This window comes from Lithobates pipiens, unplaced genomic scaffold, assembly GCF_037356315.1.
Source record: "Lithobates pipiens isolate NorthernLeopardFrog02 unplaced genomic scaffold, aLitPip1_a1.2 Scaffold_8, whole genome shotgun sequence".
Classification (NCBI taxonomy): domain Eukaryota; kingdom Metazoa; phylum Chordata; class Amphibia; order Anura; family Ranidae; genus Lithobates; species Lithobates pipiens.
This window is the reverse complement of record NW_027507903.1, coordinates 299,718,304-299,740,691: the sequence shown is the minus strand read 5'-3', so window position 1 is coordinate 299,740,691 and position 22,388 is coordinate 299,718,304. Positions and strand designations below refer to the sequence as shown.

Here is a 22,388-nt window from a genome sequence, read left to right as displayed (position 1 = left end):
TTTGCATTGCACATTTTATCAATGCCCCTACCACATATCACTTCAACACTAAAGTTATCACATTGAACTGTAGCCTCCCTGGCGGTATTCCCGACCCTGGCTCAGGGTGAGATTTCATTACCATAAGCGGTATTCCCGAGCCAGATTCGGGATCCCATTGCAGGGTCCATGTAGAGGTTAAGTACCTTGTCCCCTGGATCCAGCAATGTCTCCCCACTGTGATCAGCGAGCCGCCGTGTCTCGCTCGATCTGTGACAGTGCCGAGCTCCATTCCCTGCGAGCGTTGCAACGCACGGGGACGGAGTTCGGCGCCAAAAGTAAAAAAGATGGTATAGATACAGTATACTTTAATCTTACAGATTACAGTACTGTATCAAATAATTACACATCTCCTTTGTCCCTAGTGGTTTGTCCAGTGTCCTGCATGCAGTTTTATATTATAAATACTGTTCTTTATGCCAGGAAACTGGAGATTGTCCATAGCAACCAAAAAATGTCCATTTACATCAAAAGTGGTTATAGACTAGCTAGAAAACAGTGATAATAAATTAGAATCACTTGCAGAATTTAGCGATAGCGATTTGTGGGGAAATTTGTCATCAAACACTAAAAGTAATGACAGTGACAATTCTGCAACTCAGCGTATTTCAGTGTTTTTGATTTGATTACATTATTGAATTTTTTTTATTATTATTAAATTATTATTTGTTATAATTATTTATAGTTATTTATTATATTATATATATATATATATATATATATATATATATATATATATATATATATATATTATAATTTATGATTTCATATTTCAAATTTTATCATACCCGAGATGTCTATTAGACTCTTGTTTGGAGAGATTTAAGTGAATTATTTCTAAGAATTACAGGCCTACAATATAAAACTGCAAATTTCCATGCAAAATAATGGTACGGCTTTCAGCACCTAAAATCTGAAATAATCATACCGCCAGGGTGGTTAAGGGAAGCAGCTCCAATTAATATTTACACATTTTTATCTTTGGCGCAAGGTCTCTACCTTTTTCATATTTTGCCCTCTGTGCCTCCTGGGATATGTACATCACATATTCCAGGAGGACTAGTCCTTCATTGAGAAAAGAAGAGGTGGGCGAGCCTAGGGGCTTGTTATCGGGAGAGCCCCCAGCTGAACCTGAAAGAGCCAGCACCTTTCCAATGACGTCACTGAAGAAGATGGCAGTGCTGGACTGGAGTGAGGGACAAAGGAGAAGAGGATCTTCTCCTTTGTCCCTCAAGATAACGCTGGATCCTGGGTGGGAGAGTATCTTACCTGTGCAGGACCCGCAACCAGGTAGGCAAGGATTAAAAAAAAATGGAGGTGGGTGATGATCTGCTTTAAGCAGTATTTTCCATTCAAGTGATTATCTTTCCTTGCTGGGATTTATTAGAAAGCAAATATTCCACTAATCCTGTACAGTCCCAGTGCTCTTACATTTGTAATTTTACTAATGTTGAAACTTTCCTCCATTACATAGAGATCTTGATGGGGCCTGAACAAGCCACTGACATAACTTTTCCTACTTTAATCAGAAAAGATTGGCTACTGCTGATAAAATGTTCTTTCAATTAAACCAGACTGACTTTTTTATTCTGATTTTTATTTTTCAGATGGGTACAAGGAATTAATGAAAAACATGTCACGTTTATTAATCGTAATACAGTATGCCATCCATGTGGAAATTTTATCATTTTCACTGACATAGAAACAAGAAAACAGACTTTGCTACAAAGTCCAACAGGGAGTATTGGAGCTTTTGCTGTAAATACGTTCAGTGAAGTGGTGGCATTTACTAACCAGAAATGTCAACCAAACATTTATGTGTATACTTTCCCAGGACTCGTCAAAAGAGCAGAACTAAAAGGTATTCCAATGGATGATAAAAAATTTTGCATTTATTTTACACATTTATTTTTTTGTTTACCCTCTTTTTTCAGAAAAGGGGTTCAGTCCCACTTCCAATACAATGTCATTTGTCTAGGCGAATGACATGTACCGTGCCCAATGTGCCTCTTGGGATATGTACATCGCATACCCAAGGAAGCCTTAACGTTTCATTCACAGAAGAAGAAGGGACAGGCCTAGTGGCACCTCATCGGGAGGCTAGCTGGCTAAACCCGGAAGAGCCAGCAGGTTTCCTCATGACATTAGACAGAAACATGGCAGTGAGGGACCCAAGCGGTGGCTTTTGAGAATAGGATCTCCACAGGACAATGCTGGATGGGGGAGCATCTAAACTGTGGAGAACTGGCCATGAAGTAAACTGGTCTTAACAAAAAAAATAAAAATGGGAGGGAAAGTGTAGATCAGCTTTAAAGTGGTTGTAAACTCCTTTTGTAAAATCCTTTTTGTTCTTTAGAATGACATCATTGAGCATGCCCACATCTCCCCTGATTTACGGTACACTCTCTATGTGTTTTTCTATCTATCAGGACTTCCTACGGCACAACACTGATATCCCAGGAGGCTGCAGAATCATTCAGAGCTTCCTCCTACACACCATGTGACCATGTGACATCACATGCAGCGTAAACCTGGCCATTACTACAGTCTTATCAGCTGAAGCTGATAAGACTGACAAAGGCAAACATTAGGCAATCAGCATAAGTAAATACTATGAAAGAAAACAAGTCAGCCATGAACAGGGAAGCAGGGTTGCCATAGAAACGTTGGATTGAGAAGGAAGCTTGGTTAACAGTACAGGATGTGCTCAATCTAAGGGCGGAAATACGCTCCACTGTGGGCTCAGAAAACAATACTTAAGATGGCGTTGCCTAACCCCTGGAAACAAGTTTTTTAAAGTTTCTTTAAACAGTAAGTAATATGCGATTTGGGCTGGATTACAGTGGCTATAGTTTGATAATTACTTATTATAATGGACTAAATGAAAAGAAGCATCAGAGTGGGAGAGTTTACTTCCTCTTTAACCGGTTCCCGACCGGCGTACGCTGATGTACATCAGCAGAATGGCACGGGCAGGCATATTGGCGTACAGGTGTGTCCAATCTTTAATGCCGCCCTGCCATCGCGAGCGTGCCGGTCGGGACACCCGTGAGTCTGGTCGCGGGTCCCGTGGACTCGATCAGCGCGGGCATACCCGCGATCGTCTCGTAGAAATGCCATTGTAAACAGCATTTCCCCGTTCTGCCTAGCAACTAGTGACGCTGATCTCTGCTCCATGTGATTGGAGCAGAGATCAGTGCTCACTAAATAAAAGCCCAGCCCCCCACAGTTAGTAACACACCCCTAGGAACACTTAACCCCTACACTGCCACCCACTGGTTAACCCCTTCACTGCCAGTGTCATTAACACAGGAATGACAATGGGCCCAAAAATGTGTCAAAAATGTCCGATGTGTCCGCCATAATGTCGCAGTCACAATAAAAATCGCTGATCGCCGCAATTACTAGTAAAAAAAAAATTATTCACGAAAATGCCATAAAACTATCCCCTATTTTGTAAACGCTATAACTTTTGCGCAAACCAATCAATAATCGCTTATTGCGATTTTTTTTTACCAAAAATATGTAGAAGAATAAGTATCGGCCTAAACGGATTTTTTATATATTTTTGGGGGAAATTTATTATAACAAAAAGTAAAAAATGATGCGTTTTTTTCAATATTGTCACTCTATTTTTGTTTATAGCGCAAAAAAATAAAAACCGCAGGGGTGATCAAATACCACCAAAAGAAAGCTCTATTTGTGGGAAAAATAGGACGCCAATTTTGTTTGGGAGCCACGTCGCATGACCGTGCAATTATCAGTTAAAGCGACGCAGTGCCGAATCGCAAAAAGTGGTCCGGGGCTGAAGTGGTTAAGCTACAGTATGCATTGGTATAAACTGAAATGACTAGACCCCATAACAGTATATTTTCTTTATCCCATATTGAGGGACACATGATAGTAGTAACTCTTGGACAAGTGGGTTATATTGTCGCCTTTGAGAGTTTTTGACACTTACAAATAAAAACTAATAAAGTGGAAGTTTAAATTAAAAAAATTGAGAGCAGGCGGGTTCTTTATTGCAGAAAAGACCTGCTATGTCTCTTTTGCAATAAAATAAATGTATCTGCCTGCTTGCATTCCTTGAAATGTACATTTGCACATGCAGATCAGTTTACATTTTTGGTTTAGCACCTGTGTGCTGGGATTACTGAACTTGTGTAAATGCACTGGAGTTACATCCTCGTCCTGGCTGATCAAGACCAGAAAAAATCATGAAGAATATGATGGTGAGGGACCTCGTGGGCATTGGACGTTGGAGGCAAGTATTAACTTAAAGTGTTACTAAACTCACAACAGTAAAATAAGTCTGTATATGCTGTAAAACATGCTTGTTATACTCATCATGAGGAAGCTCTGTATTATTAATGAAATACAATGCTTCCTGTAAATTGTTGAGCAGTGCTCACCTTGGACTCCATTTTAGTCTGTGAGGGAGACCGGACATCCCTATCCCGCTGCCAGAACACAGTGGTACATACATACCATATGTCAGTAGCTTATGCTACATACAGTTGACACAGTGCTTCCAACAGACACATCTTTTAGTAAAGCAAATAGTCTCTTTGGACCAGCTTGGTCCAAACAAGCTATTTAAATAATCAAGAAACCCAGATTTAGGCTTTAAGCCTTCTTTCAGGCATTGGCTTCTTGTTTTTACCATCCCTCTGTCACCATTGGAAATGAAGTGCACTGTTAATTCTATATGGTCATTTCAGCAAGTTATTACTGTGCCTTTTCTTATGCTTTCACCTCCTCATTTAACTGACTTTCTATGATTTTCTAATTTGCAGATGGAGCACAGTTGGAATATTCTGCAATAACGTTTAGTCATTCTGGATACTATTTAGCTAGTTATTCATCTGTCCCTGATCATATGCTTACTATCTGGTAAGAAATATTATTGAGATTTGTATGTAAAGGGATTTTGTCAGTCTCTAAAAAAAATTGTAATACAAGTCCATAGCAATAGATAAGCTCCTAAACTGGCCATAGATGGATTGAAATTCGACCAGTTGAGCAGGGACAGGCCAAACTTTTCGATATATAGGAATGCCCATGCCTGTTCAGATTTTTGGAACCTTTTTCTCTGCAGCCACTGATCAGTGTATTTTGACAGCGAAGAGTCCTGCTGAACCTCACATATGGATGGAGGAATCTGTTAGTTTTTTGTGTTTAGCTGATCAAAAAAATGCATTGGAGGTGTATCTCTAGTGAATTATTATTTTGTTCTGGATAGAAAAGGGAAGAGTTAGAACCTTTGTCAGAACATTCAGACCTGGGAGGGAGGAAAAAGTAGACTTCACTAGCACCCTCACATTGCAATGATGAACGTTGCTTGCATTGGTGCATTGTGCCATTCATTTTGATTGGTTGTGGTGTGCTGCGATGTCTTGCAGTGTGTCTTTCATGTCACTACTATAAACTATGTACATCTTGAAAGCCAATATATGTAAATATAAATATGTAAATATGTAAACCCTCACCTTGTAAAACAACCCATTCTTTTTAAAATAGAAATGAAAGGTAAAACATTTTTGTATATAATGTATACTGTGTGTATCTATCTATCTATCTATCTATCTATCTATCTATCTATCTATCTATATATATATATATATATATATATATATATATATATATATATATATACATACACACACACACACACACACACACACACACACAAAAAATATTATAAACACCTTTCCCCCCTTTGTTTTATAACTCAACACATTCCCTCTATTCTCAGATATGAATAGGAGCTGGGGAAGGAGAAACCTCAGCACATTGAACTTTCTAGTAAATGGCAGGGGGAGGGGGTGTCAGGACAATTCTGATTATTGGAGGAGAGCAGGGTGAGTTCCCAGCATTGCTAGAGATCTGACCACTCTGCTCTCATGCTTAGTGTGATCAGTTTTTAATAGGAAAGCAGAGGAACTGGCAGGAACACTAAAGAATTTAAAAAAAGGCAAGAATTTCACACAAAGGAAGCAATACAAGGAGTACACAGAGATCCAGGTACTTTATCATGCAAGTAAATGGTACAGCAGACACATATCAGGAATATGAAATGTTGGGTTTACATACTCTTTACAAATATCCTACCTTATTTACCTGGTAGTTACATCCAAAAGGAGTCCAGTGCACCTGATGCACATGATATTTCCTTCCACATGCAGTATATAGGATAGATTGATTGTGACGTGATGATGTCACGCCAGAGTGGTGCCCTCTGGGAATGGCTGGCATGCACACATGGTGGGCAGCATAGATTTTTTTCAAACACAGTAGATAGATGTGGTATTACCATTTAAATAAATAGAAGAAAATATGTAAGGGGGATTTTCCGGAGGGATCAGCTTACCCATGGGATGTAATTGTGGCGTGTGTCTCTTATTTTGTACCTTCTTTGGTGCTCTCACCCAATATTTTGGGTGTTATCTGACCTTGTGTACTGCTCACTGAGATGGAGACATTTGTATGATATACAGATACTCCTCGCTTAACGACTTACCTGTTTAACCACTTGCTTACTGGGCACTTAAACCCCCCTCAGTCCCAGACCAATTTTCAGCTTTCAGCGCTGATGCACTTTGAATGACAATTGCGCGGGCATACAACACTGTACCCAAATGAAATTTTTATCATTTTTTTCCCACAAATAGAGCGTTCTTTTGGTGGTATTTAGTTACAGCTCGGAGTTTTATTTTTTGCTAAACAAACAAAAAAAGATGCAAAAAAAAATAAAAAAAAAATCATGTTTTAATAGTTTGTTATAAAATTTTGCAAACGGGTCATTTTTCTCCTTCATTGAAGTGCGCTGATAAGACGGCACTGCTAGGCTGCATTGGTGGGCACTGATGGGCTGCATTGGTGGGCACTGATAGGCTGCATTGGTGGGCACTGATAGGCTGCACTGGTGGGCACTGATAGGCATAGTTAAGGCGGCACTAATAGGCACAGATAAGGCGGCACCGATGGGCACAGATAAGGCGGCACTGATGGGCAAAGATGGGCACAGATAAGATGGCACGGATGGGTGGCACGGATAAGTGGCACGGATGGGTGGCACGGATGGGCACTGATAGGTACCACAGATAGATGGGACTGATGGGCACTGATAGGTGGCACTGATAGGTGGCTCTGATAGGTGGCACTGCTGGGCACTGATGGGCGGCACTGCTGGGCACTGATGGGCGGCACTGCTGGGCACTGATGGGCGGCACTGGGGTGCAGCACCTTTGAGGCAGATTGGGTGGCACTGTGGGTGGCACTGTGGGTGGCACTGTGGGTGGCACTGTGGGGTGACACTGTGGGTGGCACTGTGGGTGGCACTGTGGGCACTATGGGCACAGACGGGGGGCACTTACTTTTACTTTTAGTTATAGTTCAGGATGGCACTGCGGGAGGCAGGTGGGCACTGGCAGGTGGCATGTGGTGCCTTGCATTGCTGGCCGTGATCGGGACTGATGTCCCGATCACGGCCGCCGGTGATCGGCTTTTTTTTTTTCTCCTCGCGCTGTCAGCGCAAGGAGGAATAATAGCCGATTACCGGCTCCGTTCTATCACATGATCAGCTGTCATTGGCTGACAGCTGATCACGTGATAAGGGGTCGGGATCGACCCCTTACACAGATCGGTGATCAGGCGAGTCTCACGGACTCGCCGATCACAGAGCGCGCCGCGCGCACCCCTCAGGGGGCGCGCAGGCCGCTCGTAACCGGGACGACGTCAATAGACGTAGTCCCGGAAATCTAGGTCCGCGCTAATGCCGTCATTCGGCAATAGCGCGGTACCCAAGGGGTTAACGACCACTCAGATGTACGACCAGCTCTCCGCACCTAACGACAATTTCAAAAATTTTCATTTGTGTTCTTTACGTATGCAAATGGAAACAACGTTATTGTGTTTAGACTTTTTTTCCACAATACAGTACAGTACTGTAGTTAAGAATGCTTAAAATATTGATTTCTTGTGACTCTTCGTTTAACAACCAATTAGTTTACGACCTGGTCGTTGGAATGGAACACATTAGTTAAGTGAGGAGTACCTGTACTGTATAGCATGAATCAAATCCAGAGTGGACAAATGTTACTATGTAGACATTGCCATACCTGGAATCCATCTTTAAAGCAAAAATATATCTGCATGTAGAAGGCTTAACTAGATTATAGATTATCCAAAGTTAACGTCTGTTCTTTATCCGTGTTTATGGATAAAACATGTACCTTGCTGATGATTGGGTTTATATGTAACTTTTTTTTTTGTAATTCCAGGAATTGGCAAGAAGGCATTCCTCTTTGCAGCAAGTCACATTACAGCTGCAGTTTTACCAGTCTGACCTTTAACCCCAGTGATTGGCATCAGTTATGCCTGTGTAGCGAGGAATTTGTTACTGTGTGGAACATTGAAGTATGTGACACAGTGTATCATCTGAAAGAAAAGTAAGACTCACTTCCCGCTTATATGTTGTTTTTGAAGCACTACTGTAATTGCAAAAATAATTGCATACTTGTGTTAACAAATAGAGCTGCTAATAATAATCACAGCTACGTATATAGGAACATCATCGGGGGTAAAAATATAGAGGCTTCAATTGACTTGTTTACTGAGGTACTGGCTCTGGAACCAGTTTTGCAATTTTTACTTCACTGCTTAGCAAGTCATAGACCTGGAATTGGCATGACCACGATATTCCCCAGGAACCTGACATACAGTATCTCACAAAAGTGAGTACACCCCTCACATTTTTGTAAATATTTTATTATATCTTTTCATGTGACAACACTGAAGAAACAACACTTTGCTACAATGTAAAGTAGTGAGTGTACAGCTTGTATAACAGTGTAAATTTGCTGTCCCCTCAAAATAACACAACACACAGCCATTAATGTCTAAACTGCTGACAACAAAAGTGAGTACACCCCTAAGTGAAAATGTCCAAATTGGGCCCAAAGTGTCAATATTTTGTGTGGCTACCTTTATTTTCCAGCACTGTCCTAACCTTCTTGGGCATGGAGTTCACCAGAGCTTCGCAGGTTGTCACTAGAGTCCTCTTCCACTCCTCCATGATGACATCACAGAGCTGGTGGATGTTAGAGACCTTGCGTTCCTCAACCTTCTGTTTGAGGATGTCCCACAGATGCTCAATAGAGAAAAAATACATAAGTCCATCTAGTTCAACCAATAAAAGAGAGAAAAAAAATCATACCACCCTATAAACTCAATCCTATACCCACAGTTGATCCAGAAGAAGGCAAAAAACCCCAGCAAAGCATGATCCAATTTGCTACAGCAGGGGGAAAAATTCATTTCTGATCCCTTGAGAGGCAATCGGATATTCCCTAGATCAGCTTTACCTATAAATGTTAGTATATAGTTATATTATGTACATTTATTAAAGAATCCAGGCCTTTTTTAAAGCAATCTACTGAGCTGACCAGAACCATCTCTTGAGGGAGTCAATTCCACATTTTCACAGCTCTAACTGTAAAGAAACCTTTTTGTATATAGAGATGAAATCTCTTTTCCTCTAGAAGTAAAGAGTGCCCCCTTTGTCCTCTGTGATCAGCTTAAAGTGAATAACTCAACACCACGTTTACTATGAGGACCACTTATATATTTGTACATGTTGATCATATCCCCCCCTTAATCTCCTCTTCTCAAGAGAGAATAAATTCAGTTCTTCTAATCTTTCCTCATAGCTGAGTTCCTCCATGCCTCTTATCAGTTTGGTTGCCCTTCTTTGCACTTTCTCCAGTTCCCTGATATCCTTTTTGAGAACTGGTGCCCAAAACTGAACTGCATTTTCCAGATGAGGTCTTAATAATTATTTGTATAGGGGTAAAATTATATCTTTCTCTCTTAATACAAAAGGACTTTGCTCGCTTTGGAAACCACAGCTTGGCATTGCATGTTATTACTAAGCTTTTGACTTACCAAAACCTCCAGATCCATCTCCACCATTGATACCCCCAGTTGCACTCCCCCTAGTATGTATGATGCATGCATATTCTTAGCCCCAAGTGCATAACTTTACATTTATCTACATTGAACCTCATTTGCCATTTCACTCCATTTTAACACTGCATTTAACCAACAGGCTAATTAAACTTCCCAATGAGGATGGTACAGTAAATTCAGATAATGAGTACTTTACTTCTCAAATTGACACTGAACTCTCATACCTGGGACCTCAGATGCCAGTGCCAGCCATTGCAGGCTTATTGGGTGATGAAGCAGAAGTATTCATGGTAAGTAGTTATGTCCATACCAGTAGTAGCCTATAGAGCATAATGTTTTTTTTTGTTCTTTGTTTTTTTTTAGCAGAAGAGCATAGAGAATTCTTTATACATGTATATGTTTGTTATATTGGTCTCAGTTTACAAAAGCACTAAAGCGGGAGTCCGCCGGGAGTCCGCCGTTTTTTTTTTTTAAAAAAGCCAGCAGCTACAAATACTGCAGCTGCTGACTTTTAAAATAATGACACTTACCCACCCAGCCCACCCGTGATGTCGCCACCCGAAGCCGATCTCTCGATCGTCTCTCGGGTGCTGCCGCCGCCAACTTGGGTAAGTGGAGCCTTTCGGCTTCATTTCCCGGTTCCCTACTGCGCATGTGCGAGTCGCGCTGCACAATAAGGATGGTCCCCGCTGTCTCTGGGATCCGTGTGTTTCCCAGCAGGCAGCGGGGGACCTTCAGAAAGGGGCGTAGATTCTGCGGAAAGGGCCGTACCTTCTGCAGAATCTACGCTGGAAGTGGGTGCAGATACCTGTACTGTACAGGTACCTGCACCCCCCTCCCCTCTGAAAGGTGCCAATTGTGGTGCCGGAGGGGGGGAGGGTTCCAATGAGTGGAAGGTCCACTTTAGGGTGGACCTCCGCTTTAAGTGTGTGGTATTTTTATTTCCGTAGATTATTTTCTTGTTTCAACATTCAAATTTGTCTCATAAATTCACTAAAAGTATTACAGAATGCTTCAGATAAATTTGCATGTACATTATTTTTAAATGTTCAAAGTATGTTCAAAGTATTTAGTATTTAGTAGACAATTCCAAAAGAACGTTACACAGATTAATGCTTCCTAATGTCTATGTATAGTCAAATATTTTCCTTTCTACTTTTGAAAAGAGTAGGGAAGGACAGGGCTGAAAAAAGGAGGGGCAGCAGAAAAACAGATTACTAGAGTACAGGCTTGCTGTACCTCCGATCAGCAAGCCCTGTGATGCCAACTGACTGCATAAGCTGTGCTTGGTGTGGTCAGATTGAAAGAGAAAATGAGTAGAACTGACAGAATCCCCAGGTATCTTATGAAAACTGAAATATTAGGTGGGATTTATACGAATAAATATTACAGCCATGCATATATTCAATACCAGTTTTATTATTATTATTATTATTATACAGGCTCTATATAACACCAACAGTTCTATGCTTAACATACCCTTTAAAATGTATATAAACCCCAAAACAAAAATGTAATATATTGCAGTTTAACAGTGGTTGCTGCAATCGTTTTTTTTTTCGGGCTTAGAATTTTTTTTGCAAATACCTATAGATTGTGCCACAAATGCAATATCTATGTTACCTCCTATGAGATGAACTAGAAGCAACAAAGGCAGATGTGTGAAGTTCAGCCTGTGTGACAACCTTGACTCCCTCCATCGATACAGTAGAGAAATGAGTATAGTCACAAAGGGCCAGGAAGTATGTTACTTACAGGATTCCCAGGTAAAATTAAGAGAAAAAAACTTGCAAAAATAAATAATACAGCTACAAAGCTAAGGACTGGTAAGCTGTAATATATTAACTTTTGTTTTGGGGCTTAGATATGCCTTTGAGAGAGGGTGCTTGCTTGGCTGTGTCTGTTTGATGCATCTGGTCAGAGTAGAAAAAAAAATACATTCATTTAAATTTTATATTCTTATTATACGTCCTTTTTTGGAACAGTGTATCAAAGCATTAGAGTATTCTCTAATATTAATTTTTTTTTTTACATTTGTATTTAAGCCAAAAGAACTTCGAAAACCATTTGTTAAACCCAATACACATTGCTGGAGTGCAACGTCTGACTTGTATGTGGGCTGTAATGGAGGACAGCTACTGTCCATTAACCCAGAGACACAGATGGTCACAGTCCTTAGCCCAATGGATTGGCAAACGGCAGGTAAAATGCATAATTTCCAGACTTTTTACTAAAAATATAATTAAATAATGTATTTTTTAGTTGATTCTCTTCTAATATAGCCTTGCTGGCTTTTATTGGAAGGGGAGTTTGGAAAGAAGGTACACATAACTTTTTTTTCATCAAAGAATAAAAAGAAGCACAAATGGGCCACATAGCTACAAGATCACCTATGATATACTGTAGGTACCTTAAAATATTTGCTAAATGTAAAGAATGACTCCATGTAAGAAAGATGAAGCAGGAATTGATTATCTCTTAGGAAGGCCCATAGGAACATATTTGACATATTTAAGGAAAGCCAATAGGAATTTAAGGAAAGCCAATAGGAACAAATTTGACATATTTGAGGAAAGCCAATAGGATCATATTTTACATCTTTGAGTAAGGCCAATTGGAACATATTTGACATCTTTTGTACATCCCAGCTTAAAAAGCCAAATGATGGTGTGGCATAATGTACATTGAACAAATAACTGAGGAAGCAAATCATTTACATTACTAGCTTGCAAAAGGAAAACACAATCAAGGGAACATCCCACTACAGGGATATTCAAGAGGTAAAAGAAGCCCATAGGTGTTTGAACCCCTTGGTGTTCACCCAGATCTGAAACTTGAGTTATTGAGAGAGTTTACCTTTTTTTCCTACAACTTTTAGTTAAAAGTTTGCATCTTCAGGTTGCACAGAATACCTGGCATGCAAATGAGAGTCTGTGCTTTTCTAGTGCGTAAAAAGATTGGCTTAAGGCACATTTCCTGGGAGCAGAGGAGACTCTGAGAGTCATAAAAAATAATACAAATTTATAATTAATTGTTACATTTAATTTATATTTCGTTTACTTGAAATAATCAAGTTTGAACTGAAATTTCTTGAACAGCAAATAAACAATCCACTTGAAAGTTAATATCCTAACAGATTAAATTAAATTTGTTAATAATTTAATTAAATTAACTCTGAAATACCAGATCAACATTTGACTTTTTTCTGTATCTCTTCAGAGCGTCACACCACAAAGATTACTATAAACTGGCATGGCTGGCTCTGGGAGGTTTACACTGTGGACTCTCAATAATCATAGACGTTGAAGTTGCTTTTTTTTTGTCATGGCCTTGTCACCTACTGAACATGCAAGTGATTTGGATGAGTGACTATCCAAATTTTAAAGCAAGCCCTTAAGTTGGTAGCGTCTCTCTGGTTTCCTTTTTAGCTTAGTGCTCTAAGAACCTTTTTCCATATAATATACAGTATATAGTAAAAATAATGTAAATACTTAACATCAGTTTAAAAACACATACGCTTAAAATAGTAAAATACCATTAACCATTATAGGATTCTGATCTTTTTTGATGGCGCAATGTTTGCACAGTTCTGTATATATGCATTTTAGCTATCTATTAAGTTATACACTTCTGTGTTAAGCTCCCTTAACTTGCATAAACTCTGTTTTTCTCCAGATGAATCGCCCAGAGGAATTGATATGAAAGGAAGCATTAACACTGTTGCACTTTACAAAGATGGACTCTACTTAGCTGGAAGCGTAAGAGTTTTACTTATATACAGTATGTTTAAGCTCCCCCCACACATACTGCTTACTGCTTAACAGTTGTATCCCATTCCCTACTGCAGGATCACTGATCCCCTTATTTTATTGGTGAATAACTTTACAATGCTTTAATCCAGAAACAAAATGTCAATGTCCCTATAAAGAAGACAAACCATTTTTATCAAACTCTTTGCCCCCATTGATTAAATTGTGTCTAAGGGACACACTCAGATTATGTTTGGTTATGTAGATAAACTTATTTGTCATGCATTGTTGCATGTTTGTATCTTAATACCCTTTACGGAGTTCTCACAAGATATTTAATTAACAAAAAAATTGATGGACACCATGAACCAATAATAAAGCAGTACTCTAAATATTTGAGTTATAGATTGTGTCTATGGGCTTTTGTTAGCTGTTCAATTGCAGCGCATAGTAGGTAAACTGCAGGTCAAATGCACCTGTCAATTAATTCTGAAAGATTTCAGAAGCATTTTAAAATGATTTCAGAAGCCAGCTCATGAACACAGTTCAAAGCCCTTTGACCCAGGCCATAAGAGAAATACAGTAGATATAAATGCTAAACCCCTTCAGAAAGAACTATTTGCTTGGCTGTTTCTGGCTTCAATAGTTTATGGGCCACTAACCTAAAACAAGTATGCAGAACAGGAAAGTCAAAGCAATACCTCTCTGCATACCTGTCTTAGATCGGTAACTCAAACTATTGAGTTTATAAGGCCATTGTAACAACCAGGCAGCTGGCATCTTCAGAACGAGAGGTCAACAATGGCAACCTCCAGATTTCTTTTGTGATGATTTCCTATATCCAATGATACTGTATATATTTTACTCACATGATTACTTTGTATGTATTTTCTAGGAAGGCATTTTGTGGTCATGTTCCATAAAGGGTTCAGAATGTAAACTTGAAAAATGCTGGGATGCAAAGGAACCCATTGAAAGTATTGCTTTCTCCAGTGATTACAGGATGCTTTCCATTGCAACAAGCAAGGTAAGCCAAAAAGTTTTGGAAAGTCACCTGAATCAATATTTATTATTTCCCCTAAATTAAGCAACTTCATACTTCCAAAACCTGAATACAACCTGGAAGCTTTGCACAGACACTTGTTGGAACTGTAAAGGACCAATAGATCTAGTACAGGGATTAATTTATATAAAAGAGCTATTCATAACATTGATTATTCAAAGAAACTAATACATATGCTATTATTTTCTATTCTACTGCAGGCTATTTCTGTTATATATTTTTTAGTGTAGCACCCACCTAGGTAGTTGCTAGGATTAGAAAGATGAAATTAGTATGTGTGTGATAAGTAAATTTGGTTGCCACCCTGTTGTCAGTGTGGCCATGATTGCTGTGTAAAAGCATAGTTTGCTCACTATACTTAGCTGTGTAGCTGTGTTCCACTAGTTAGGTCTGCTTAGTATGCTCAGCTTCCAGCTTGATAGCTCCCTGTGTCTCCAGAGAGTTTGAGATGCTTCTGGATCATAGGCATGGAGTTATGCAGATGACAGCACTAATATATTGATACAGCCCTGGCTAATCCCAGAGAGTCAGGCTCTGAAGGCATGCTGAGAGACTGTATATATTGTGTAAGCACACTGGGCTCTGGGTCTTTTCCTGGAGAGGATTAGTCCAGCCTGTAGGGCACACTGCCCTTCCAGGCAATGCAACTATATCTGCTGTTGTGAGGCCTCAGGTGGGTGACCTGAGGGCCAGGGATGCTAAGACCCTGGAGCTAGAAAAAGAGCTTACTAAGGGGTTCTGTCTGCTGAAGATCTAGTCTGGTATCTCTGGAGTAAGGTGTCGCTTGGAAGTTGGAAGGAGGCAACCAGCTGCCCTTGGGCCTTGTGTGAGTACAGATGCTTCTAACAGATCTTCGGGACCTTTGTGCTGTTGCTACCCTTCTGGTGCTAAAGAGTCAGCTGTGGGTCTAGGTAAAGGGGACACCAGCTGGTGCCCTGACAATCTTTGTCCATCTAATCTTCTGCTTAAAAGGACTCTGCTCTTGTGGCTCTAAGAAAGAAGAACTATTGCTGCTACTACTACCTTAAAGCTGAAGTCTACTGTTTGCTACAAGCACAGACTTTAACCCCCCTAGCGGTAATCCTGAGTCTGGCTCGGGTTGGGATTTCACTAACAGGAGCGGTAACCCCGAGCCAGACATCGCTGGATGCAGGGGAGGACACAGGGAGAGTTACTTACCTTGTCCCCTGGATCCAGTGATGTCCTCCACGCTATGTGATCGATCTGTCCTCCGCTCGATTCACAATGCCGAGTGCCGCCGAGCTCCGTTCCCTGCGACGTTACGGCGCACGGGAGCGTAGAACGGCGGCAAATTCAAAAAAGTTAAAAGACACAAAACACACACAGCACTGTAATCTTACAGATTACAGTACTGTATTAAAAATTACACACCCCCTTTGTCCCTAGTGGTCTGTGCAATGCCCTGCATGCACTTTTATATTATAAATACATTTTTTTCTGCCTGGAATTTGGAGATTATCCATAGCAACCAAAACGTGTCCCTTTTTCAGTGTTTTTGGATTTGATTACATTATTGAATAATTTTTATTATTCTTTATTATATTATAAACTTTATCATACCCGGGATGTCTGCTAGACTCTGGTTTGAACAGATTTAAGAGAGTTATTCCTCAGAATTACAGGACTACAAAATAAAACGCCAAATTTCCATGCAAAATAATTGTACCACTTTCAGCACCTAATTCCAGACTGAATCATACCACCAGGGAGGTTAATAGGCTTATCTAGAAAGAATACCTAAGGACGTAAGCCATAATTCCTGTTTTTTTCATTTAGTTTTTTTGGAGTATCCCGCTCATTTCTCCCAATACTATCCAAGTTTTTCAAAAATAAAACAACAAAAACAACACTCCTAGACTGTTCATTGAAGAACATGTGAATGAGCATGTGTGTCTGGCTGCAGGGCAAAGCTTGGGGGGGAAGACCTGGACAGTATATCTGCATCTCCTCGGGGATTTTACTACATTAGGTTAAAAAAAGACTACCAGAGGCAGTTGGTAATATTCTTTTATGGGTTTCCTGGTAGGTAGTTAGCTATGTGTAAGAATCTCCTACAGAACCATGTATCACAAATATCTTCTCCATTGAAAACCGACTAAAAATTTCACTAATTGATTTAAATACATTTTATATTTATGTTTACTGATGCCTTGAAGTGCACATGTGCTTGAAATAAAATGACAAAAATTCCAACAGTAGAAGGAATTTGACAACATAAGCTGTTAGCACATAGCTGATGCTGCAAAAAAAAACGAATTTCAGTTCTGTCCAGGACCTCTCAATTTAAATAAACAGTTCCATCCAATTCACCAGCCAGTGGCTGTGTGTATTGTAGTTTTCCATCTGGCGTGCCGTGGGACTTAAAATGTTTGTTATTCATATACCTGATATGTACCTGCTGTACCATGTACTTATATGAGAAAGTATTCTGTTCTGCTGTATTGCTTCCTTTGTGTGAAATCCCTGCTGTTCCTGCCAGTCCCTCTGCTTTCCTATTAAAAACTGACCACATTGAGAGCACTGCATGGTCAGTTCTGTAGCTGGGCTGGAAACTCAGTGTACTCTCCTCCAATGATAAGTCCTGACATGCCTCCACTGCACATCCTCTCACTGAGAAGCTCAGTGTGCTGTTGCTTTTCCTCCCCCCTTCTCTAATGCAGATGAGAACAGAGGATATGTGATCACTTATAAAAAAGTGAAAAAAGGTATTGATAATGCTTTCTTTGCCTTTCATTTCCATTTTAAACTGAATGGATTTTTTTTTACAAGGTGATCATGTACCGTCATTGTAAGCGAAAGGCTTTACTTGTTAGCGAAACGTATGCAAAGCTTCATGAGTGAACTACTGTCAGTACCTGCACTGTTGCATCTGCAGTTTCTGCTGGATCTTGCTGGCCCTGTTGCTGCTTCCACTTGTTCTGTTCCTGCTACTGTGGCTTTATCTTTACCACCATGTGGAAGTATTTAGATTGCTCCTGCAGCGATGTTTTTGCTGCACCTGGACCTATCGGTGGGATGGAGCAGTCTTGCTAGTAATAAAATAAAATGTGGAGCCTTAACCACTTTACCCCCCCCGGAAGAATTTACCCCCTTCCTGACCAGGCCATTTTTTGCGATATGGCACTGTGTCGCTTTAACTGACAATTGCACGGTCATGCGATGCTGTACCCAAACAAAACTACGTCCTTTTTTTCCCACAAATATAGATTTCTTTTGGTGGTATTTGATCACCTCTGCAGGTTTTATTTTTTGCGCTATAAACAAAAGAAGAGTGACAATTTTGAAAAAAAAAAAAAGAAAAACGCAATATCTTTTACTTTTTGCTATAATAAATATCCCACATTTTAAAAAACTATTTTTTTCCTCAGTCTAGGCCGATATGTATTCTTCTACATATTTGTGGTAAAAAAAAAAAAAACAATAAGTGTACAGTGATTGGTTTGTACAAAAGTTATAGCGTCTACAAAATAGAGGATAGATTTATGGCATTTTTATTATTATTTTTTTACTTGTGATGGTGGCAATCAGTGATTTTTATCGGGATTGCGATATTGCCGCAGATAAATCAGACACTTTTGACACATTTTTGAGACCAGTGACATTTATACAGCGATCAGTGCTATAAAAATGCACTGATTACTGTATAAATGTCACTGGCAGGGAAGGGGTTTACACTAGGGGGAGATCAAGGGGTTAACTGTGTTCCCTAGGTGTGTTCTAACTGTGGGGGGGTGGGACTGACTATGGCAGGAGACAGAACGGTGTTCCTACTTTGTAGGAACACACGATCTGTCTCCTCTCCCCTGATAGAACTGGGATTTGTGTGTTTGCACACACAGATCCCGGTTCTCGCTCTGTCACCAGTGATCGCGGGTGCCCGGCCGGGCACTTGCAATCAGCTCCGGGGACAAGCTGCGGGCACGCACGACTCCTACAGCGTCTGCGGTGGCTGGTCGGGAACTGGTTAAACATGTTTATGAAAAAGATACTCCATGGTTTATAGAATAGAAGCAATATACCAGTAATTTAAAGGGACACGTTCTTTTATATTATATCTGTTTTGCAAGAAACTAGCGGGAACCATATGCCTGGGAACACCCTAATAATCCTATGCACATTAGCATTGTCACTCTGTGTGCCAGCAGGAAGAGGGGAAAGATCTCCATCTTACCGGCTCTGCCATAAGAGAAGTTCTTATGCACTTCTCTTTCACTGTGCCAGCAGGGAGATTGATCTCCCTGTCAGCGCCATATATATGTAGGCACACATGTGCTTGAGCTTTAGGGTGCACACCCTAATACAATAGGCTGCACACACCTATGGCAGGAACATAGTTCCTCCTGCATAAAATTGTTCTGTTAAATGATGTTTTACACAACACATACAGATTTGTACTGCTCTACACTCTTTATCTTCTATTTTAGGGTTCTGTTTATATATACAACCACAAACATTCTCAAGACCCTTTTCAAATTCTTAATGCATACAACAAGGGATTAATTGGTGTTGATTTTTTGACCAATGGAAGCAAGTACTGCATGGTAAGTCTTTTACGTTTATAATTTCACATAATTCAGATACAATACTGGGGCTGTTTCCCTGAATGCATTCACCTTGGTTGTCCCTAGTCTTAGACACATGCTTAATACAGCATGATGCATGGAACCTGCTGATCTCCCCTTCTGGAAATGTTGTCTGGATGTTATTTTAATTCTCCTACTTCAATGCTTATGATAGGGAAGTTAGAATTCCTTTCTGGGTTCTCAAGCATTATAACAAGCCAGCAGAAGACCAAATCTGCCAGAGCCCACCTAAGTCGGAGTTATGATGCATGAGGCCATATTTTTGAACTTTATATTTACCTTTAAACTCATGGACAATTAAACTAGCCTTCCGTAATGACATTTAGGTAGTAATCTAGTTTATTAATCATCAGAGACAGCTTGATAGAGGGGTAGAAATTCCCTATGCAATAGGATGTCAAGAGTGAAGGTCATGTATTTCTAAGGTTGAATGGTCCCTTTTCTTCTACTACATCCAACATGAGTTTCACACCTAAAATGATCACATTTTATTTTCAAACTTAAGAGCGTAAGCGAGTCTGGAGTTGTTCAGATGTGGTCGGTGGAAAATGGAGAAAACATCAGTGCTTTGACTCTTGATACCCAGGTAATTATTTTGTTAAAATGTCTATTATTACTATTTTATTAAATGCTATCATCCTTCTGTTGTAATTCTCCTGTTTTTGTGAAGTTTACGTACAGAACACAAGTGAATCCATGCATCGATCATGATTTGCTAACTCATACCCATGTCCGTCTTTGAGTAGTAATGTAGCCCCTCTTCCTTAGGTAACTTGCATGGCATGCTGCCCATCATCCCATTATGCAGCAATTGGAAGCAGTACCGGACATATTTATTTCATTGATGGCGCTAAAATAAAGTCACCTCGAATAGTTCAAAGAAAAAGACTTTATTGTGATCCTGTTCTGCACCTGCAGTAAGTTACCTTTGTGATATGATTTGACACCTTTCTGGAGTCAACGGTTAAAAGAAAAGTATGTTTTTTTTTTCTTTCATATTTATACCTAACTAGGTGGATGCAGCATCGCTTCAATGTTGCATCTGCAACCCTGGCGCCTCTACACTGAGAACTGAGCGATCGAACATCACAATGGCTCGGCTCTCACAGCTCCCCGAGTGGAGAACTGCTGACTCCCAATCAGCATCTCTCTGCTCTGCTCCTCCATGCTCATTGGAGTGCAGAGTTGTGGAGGGGTGGGGAGCGACCGTCTCAGGCTCTCAGCAGTTCACTGAGAGGCTGAGACGGGTATCAGTCCAGGCACCTGGCTGATCCAGCCTTCCATTATCGGGATGACGCGGTGCCTGGACTGATTCTTGTGACTTCAATCTGCTCTCTGCTGAAAACGGTTCACAAGAGTGCAAAACGAATTCCACTCCTGTGACCCTTAGGAGAAGCCCAGCCAAACAAGCTCAGGCTGGACTTCTCCTTTAAGTTAAACTTTGCCATGTAGAGCAAGGAAGCAGGTTTATTTAATGTAGCCATTCACAACACCATCTACAGTACTTACTTTGCTTTCGCTTCCTCATTGTTCTATCCAGCAACCAGGAGCAAAGCAAAGCCCTGTAAGCTATGGGGTTGATTTACTAAAACTGGAAAGTGCGAAAATCTGGTGAAGCGCTGCAAAGAAACCAATCACCTTCCAGGTTTTTCTGCCAAAGCTTAAATAAACAAGCTTAAGTTAGAAGCTGATTGGATACCATGCAGAGCTGCACCAGATTTTGCACTCTCTAGTTTTAGTAAATCAACCTCTATGAGTCACTGGTATGGACTTTCCCTGTTTTGCAAATGAACAAAGAAAACAATGGAGCGCCTCCATATATATATTACAAACTTAAAGCATGTTCTATCAACACAGCATTCATAATGTGCAAAACCGTGCTCCTCCATATAGGATTTTTACTTTAGGCTCCTGCCACTGAACAGAGCAGCTGGGATCAAAGCAAGGCGAAGTATAGGCTGGAGTTATATAAGGGGTTAAAGCATATTTGATGCTTTGTCCTAAATGGGTAAAGTATAGTTTTTCTTTAAAATTATGCTTTTAATGCTTTGAACCCCAAAAGGACTTTTATGGACCCAGACAGGCCTTTGGGCACATGCCAGTATTAACAGATTGCAATTCCATTTCTGACAGTAACATATATTTACATATAAACAATAGCAGGACGCTTGATCTGCAATTCTTTTTTTTTTTCCCCAAGTTTTGATCAAAAAGGTGATTTCCTCTTGACTGGGGCTGCTGATGGACACATATTTGTACTAGATGCAAGGCCTTCCAATTGTTTTCAAGTTCTTGGCTATACAGGTAATAATTTTGTTAAAGTGACTGTGATAACAGGGGTGTTTCATTGTTAAGATTTGTGAAGCTACGGCTTTCAATGTTGTGTTTATGTTCTTAATAAAATCTAGCAACTTGATTTTGTTTTATTATCTTATTTATACCTGCAGCTCAAAACCTCTTTCTCCTCTGTGAAATGATGGTGATATAAATCAAGTTTTAGTTCCCTGGCAAACACTGACTATAGATAATAGCTTGAGCCGAGAGCTGGTGCTGTGTCTACTTCCTAGGCAGTCAGAACAGCCTCATAAGGCTGTAAGGTACTCTGGGCTGCATAGCGAGAAAGTTGTAGGATAGGACAAAGTACCAAATAAAGTTCTGACAAAGTAGTCATTTATGCTAAAGCTTATTCTTCAGCACTGTGCCCTGTCTCTCTCTGGCTTACTGTCTTACCAGAGCAATTTACGGGTCTACAACAGCAAAGTGATTTGGTGAAGATGGAAGACAGTAAAGCATACATCTACATAGCTCCCAACTGTCCCAGATTTCGAGGGACTGTCCCTCATTTGGAGCAATGTCCCTCTGTCCCTCTTTCCTCCTCATTTGTTTCTCATTTTGGTCTGATCTATGTAGTTGTATATAAAATGCACTATTTATCTTTCAAAAAGTGTTTCCCAGTGCTAAACG

General features: G+C 40.2%; 1 protein-coding gene across 2 annotated transcripts in view; it reads left to right on the top strand.

Annotated features, from left to right (window-relative positions):
- Nucleotides 1–22,388, top strand: part of CFAP43 (cilia and flagella associated protein 43) — a 135,795-nt gene that overhangs the window by 8,348 nt on the left and 105,059 nt on the right. The window contains exons 2-12 of one of the 2 annotated variants that reach the window (XM_077472592.1): nt 1,647–1,900; nt 4,836–4,932; nt 8,322–8,489; nt 10,148–10,298; nt 12,054–12,210; nt 13,684–13,766; nt 14,653–14,784; nt 19,266–19,382; nt 19,930–20,010; nt 20,193–20,341; nt 21,625–21,728. In XM_077472592.1, coding sequence (XP_077328718.1) covers nt 1,647–1,900; nt 4,836–4,932; nt 8,322–8,489; nt 10,148–10,298; nt 12,054–12,210; nt 13,684–13,766; nt 14,653–14,784; nt 19,266–19,382; nt 19,930–20,010; nt 20,193–20,341; nt 21,625–21,728 — 1,493 coding nt within the window. Of the gene's footprint in view, nt 1–1,646; nt 1,901–4,835; nt 4,933–8,321; nt 8,490–10,147; nt 10,299–12,053; nt 12,211–13,287; nt 13,406–13,683; nt 13,767–14,652; nt 14,785–19,265; nt 19,383–19,929; nt 20,011–20,192; nt 20,342–21,624; nt 21,729–22,388 lie in introns of those variants that run through there. The other variant, XM_077472593.1, reaches the window with a different exon arrangement.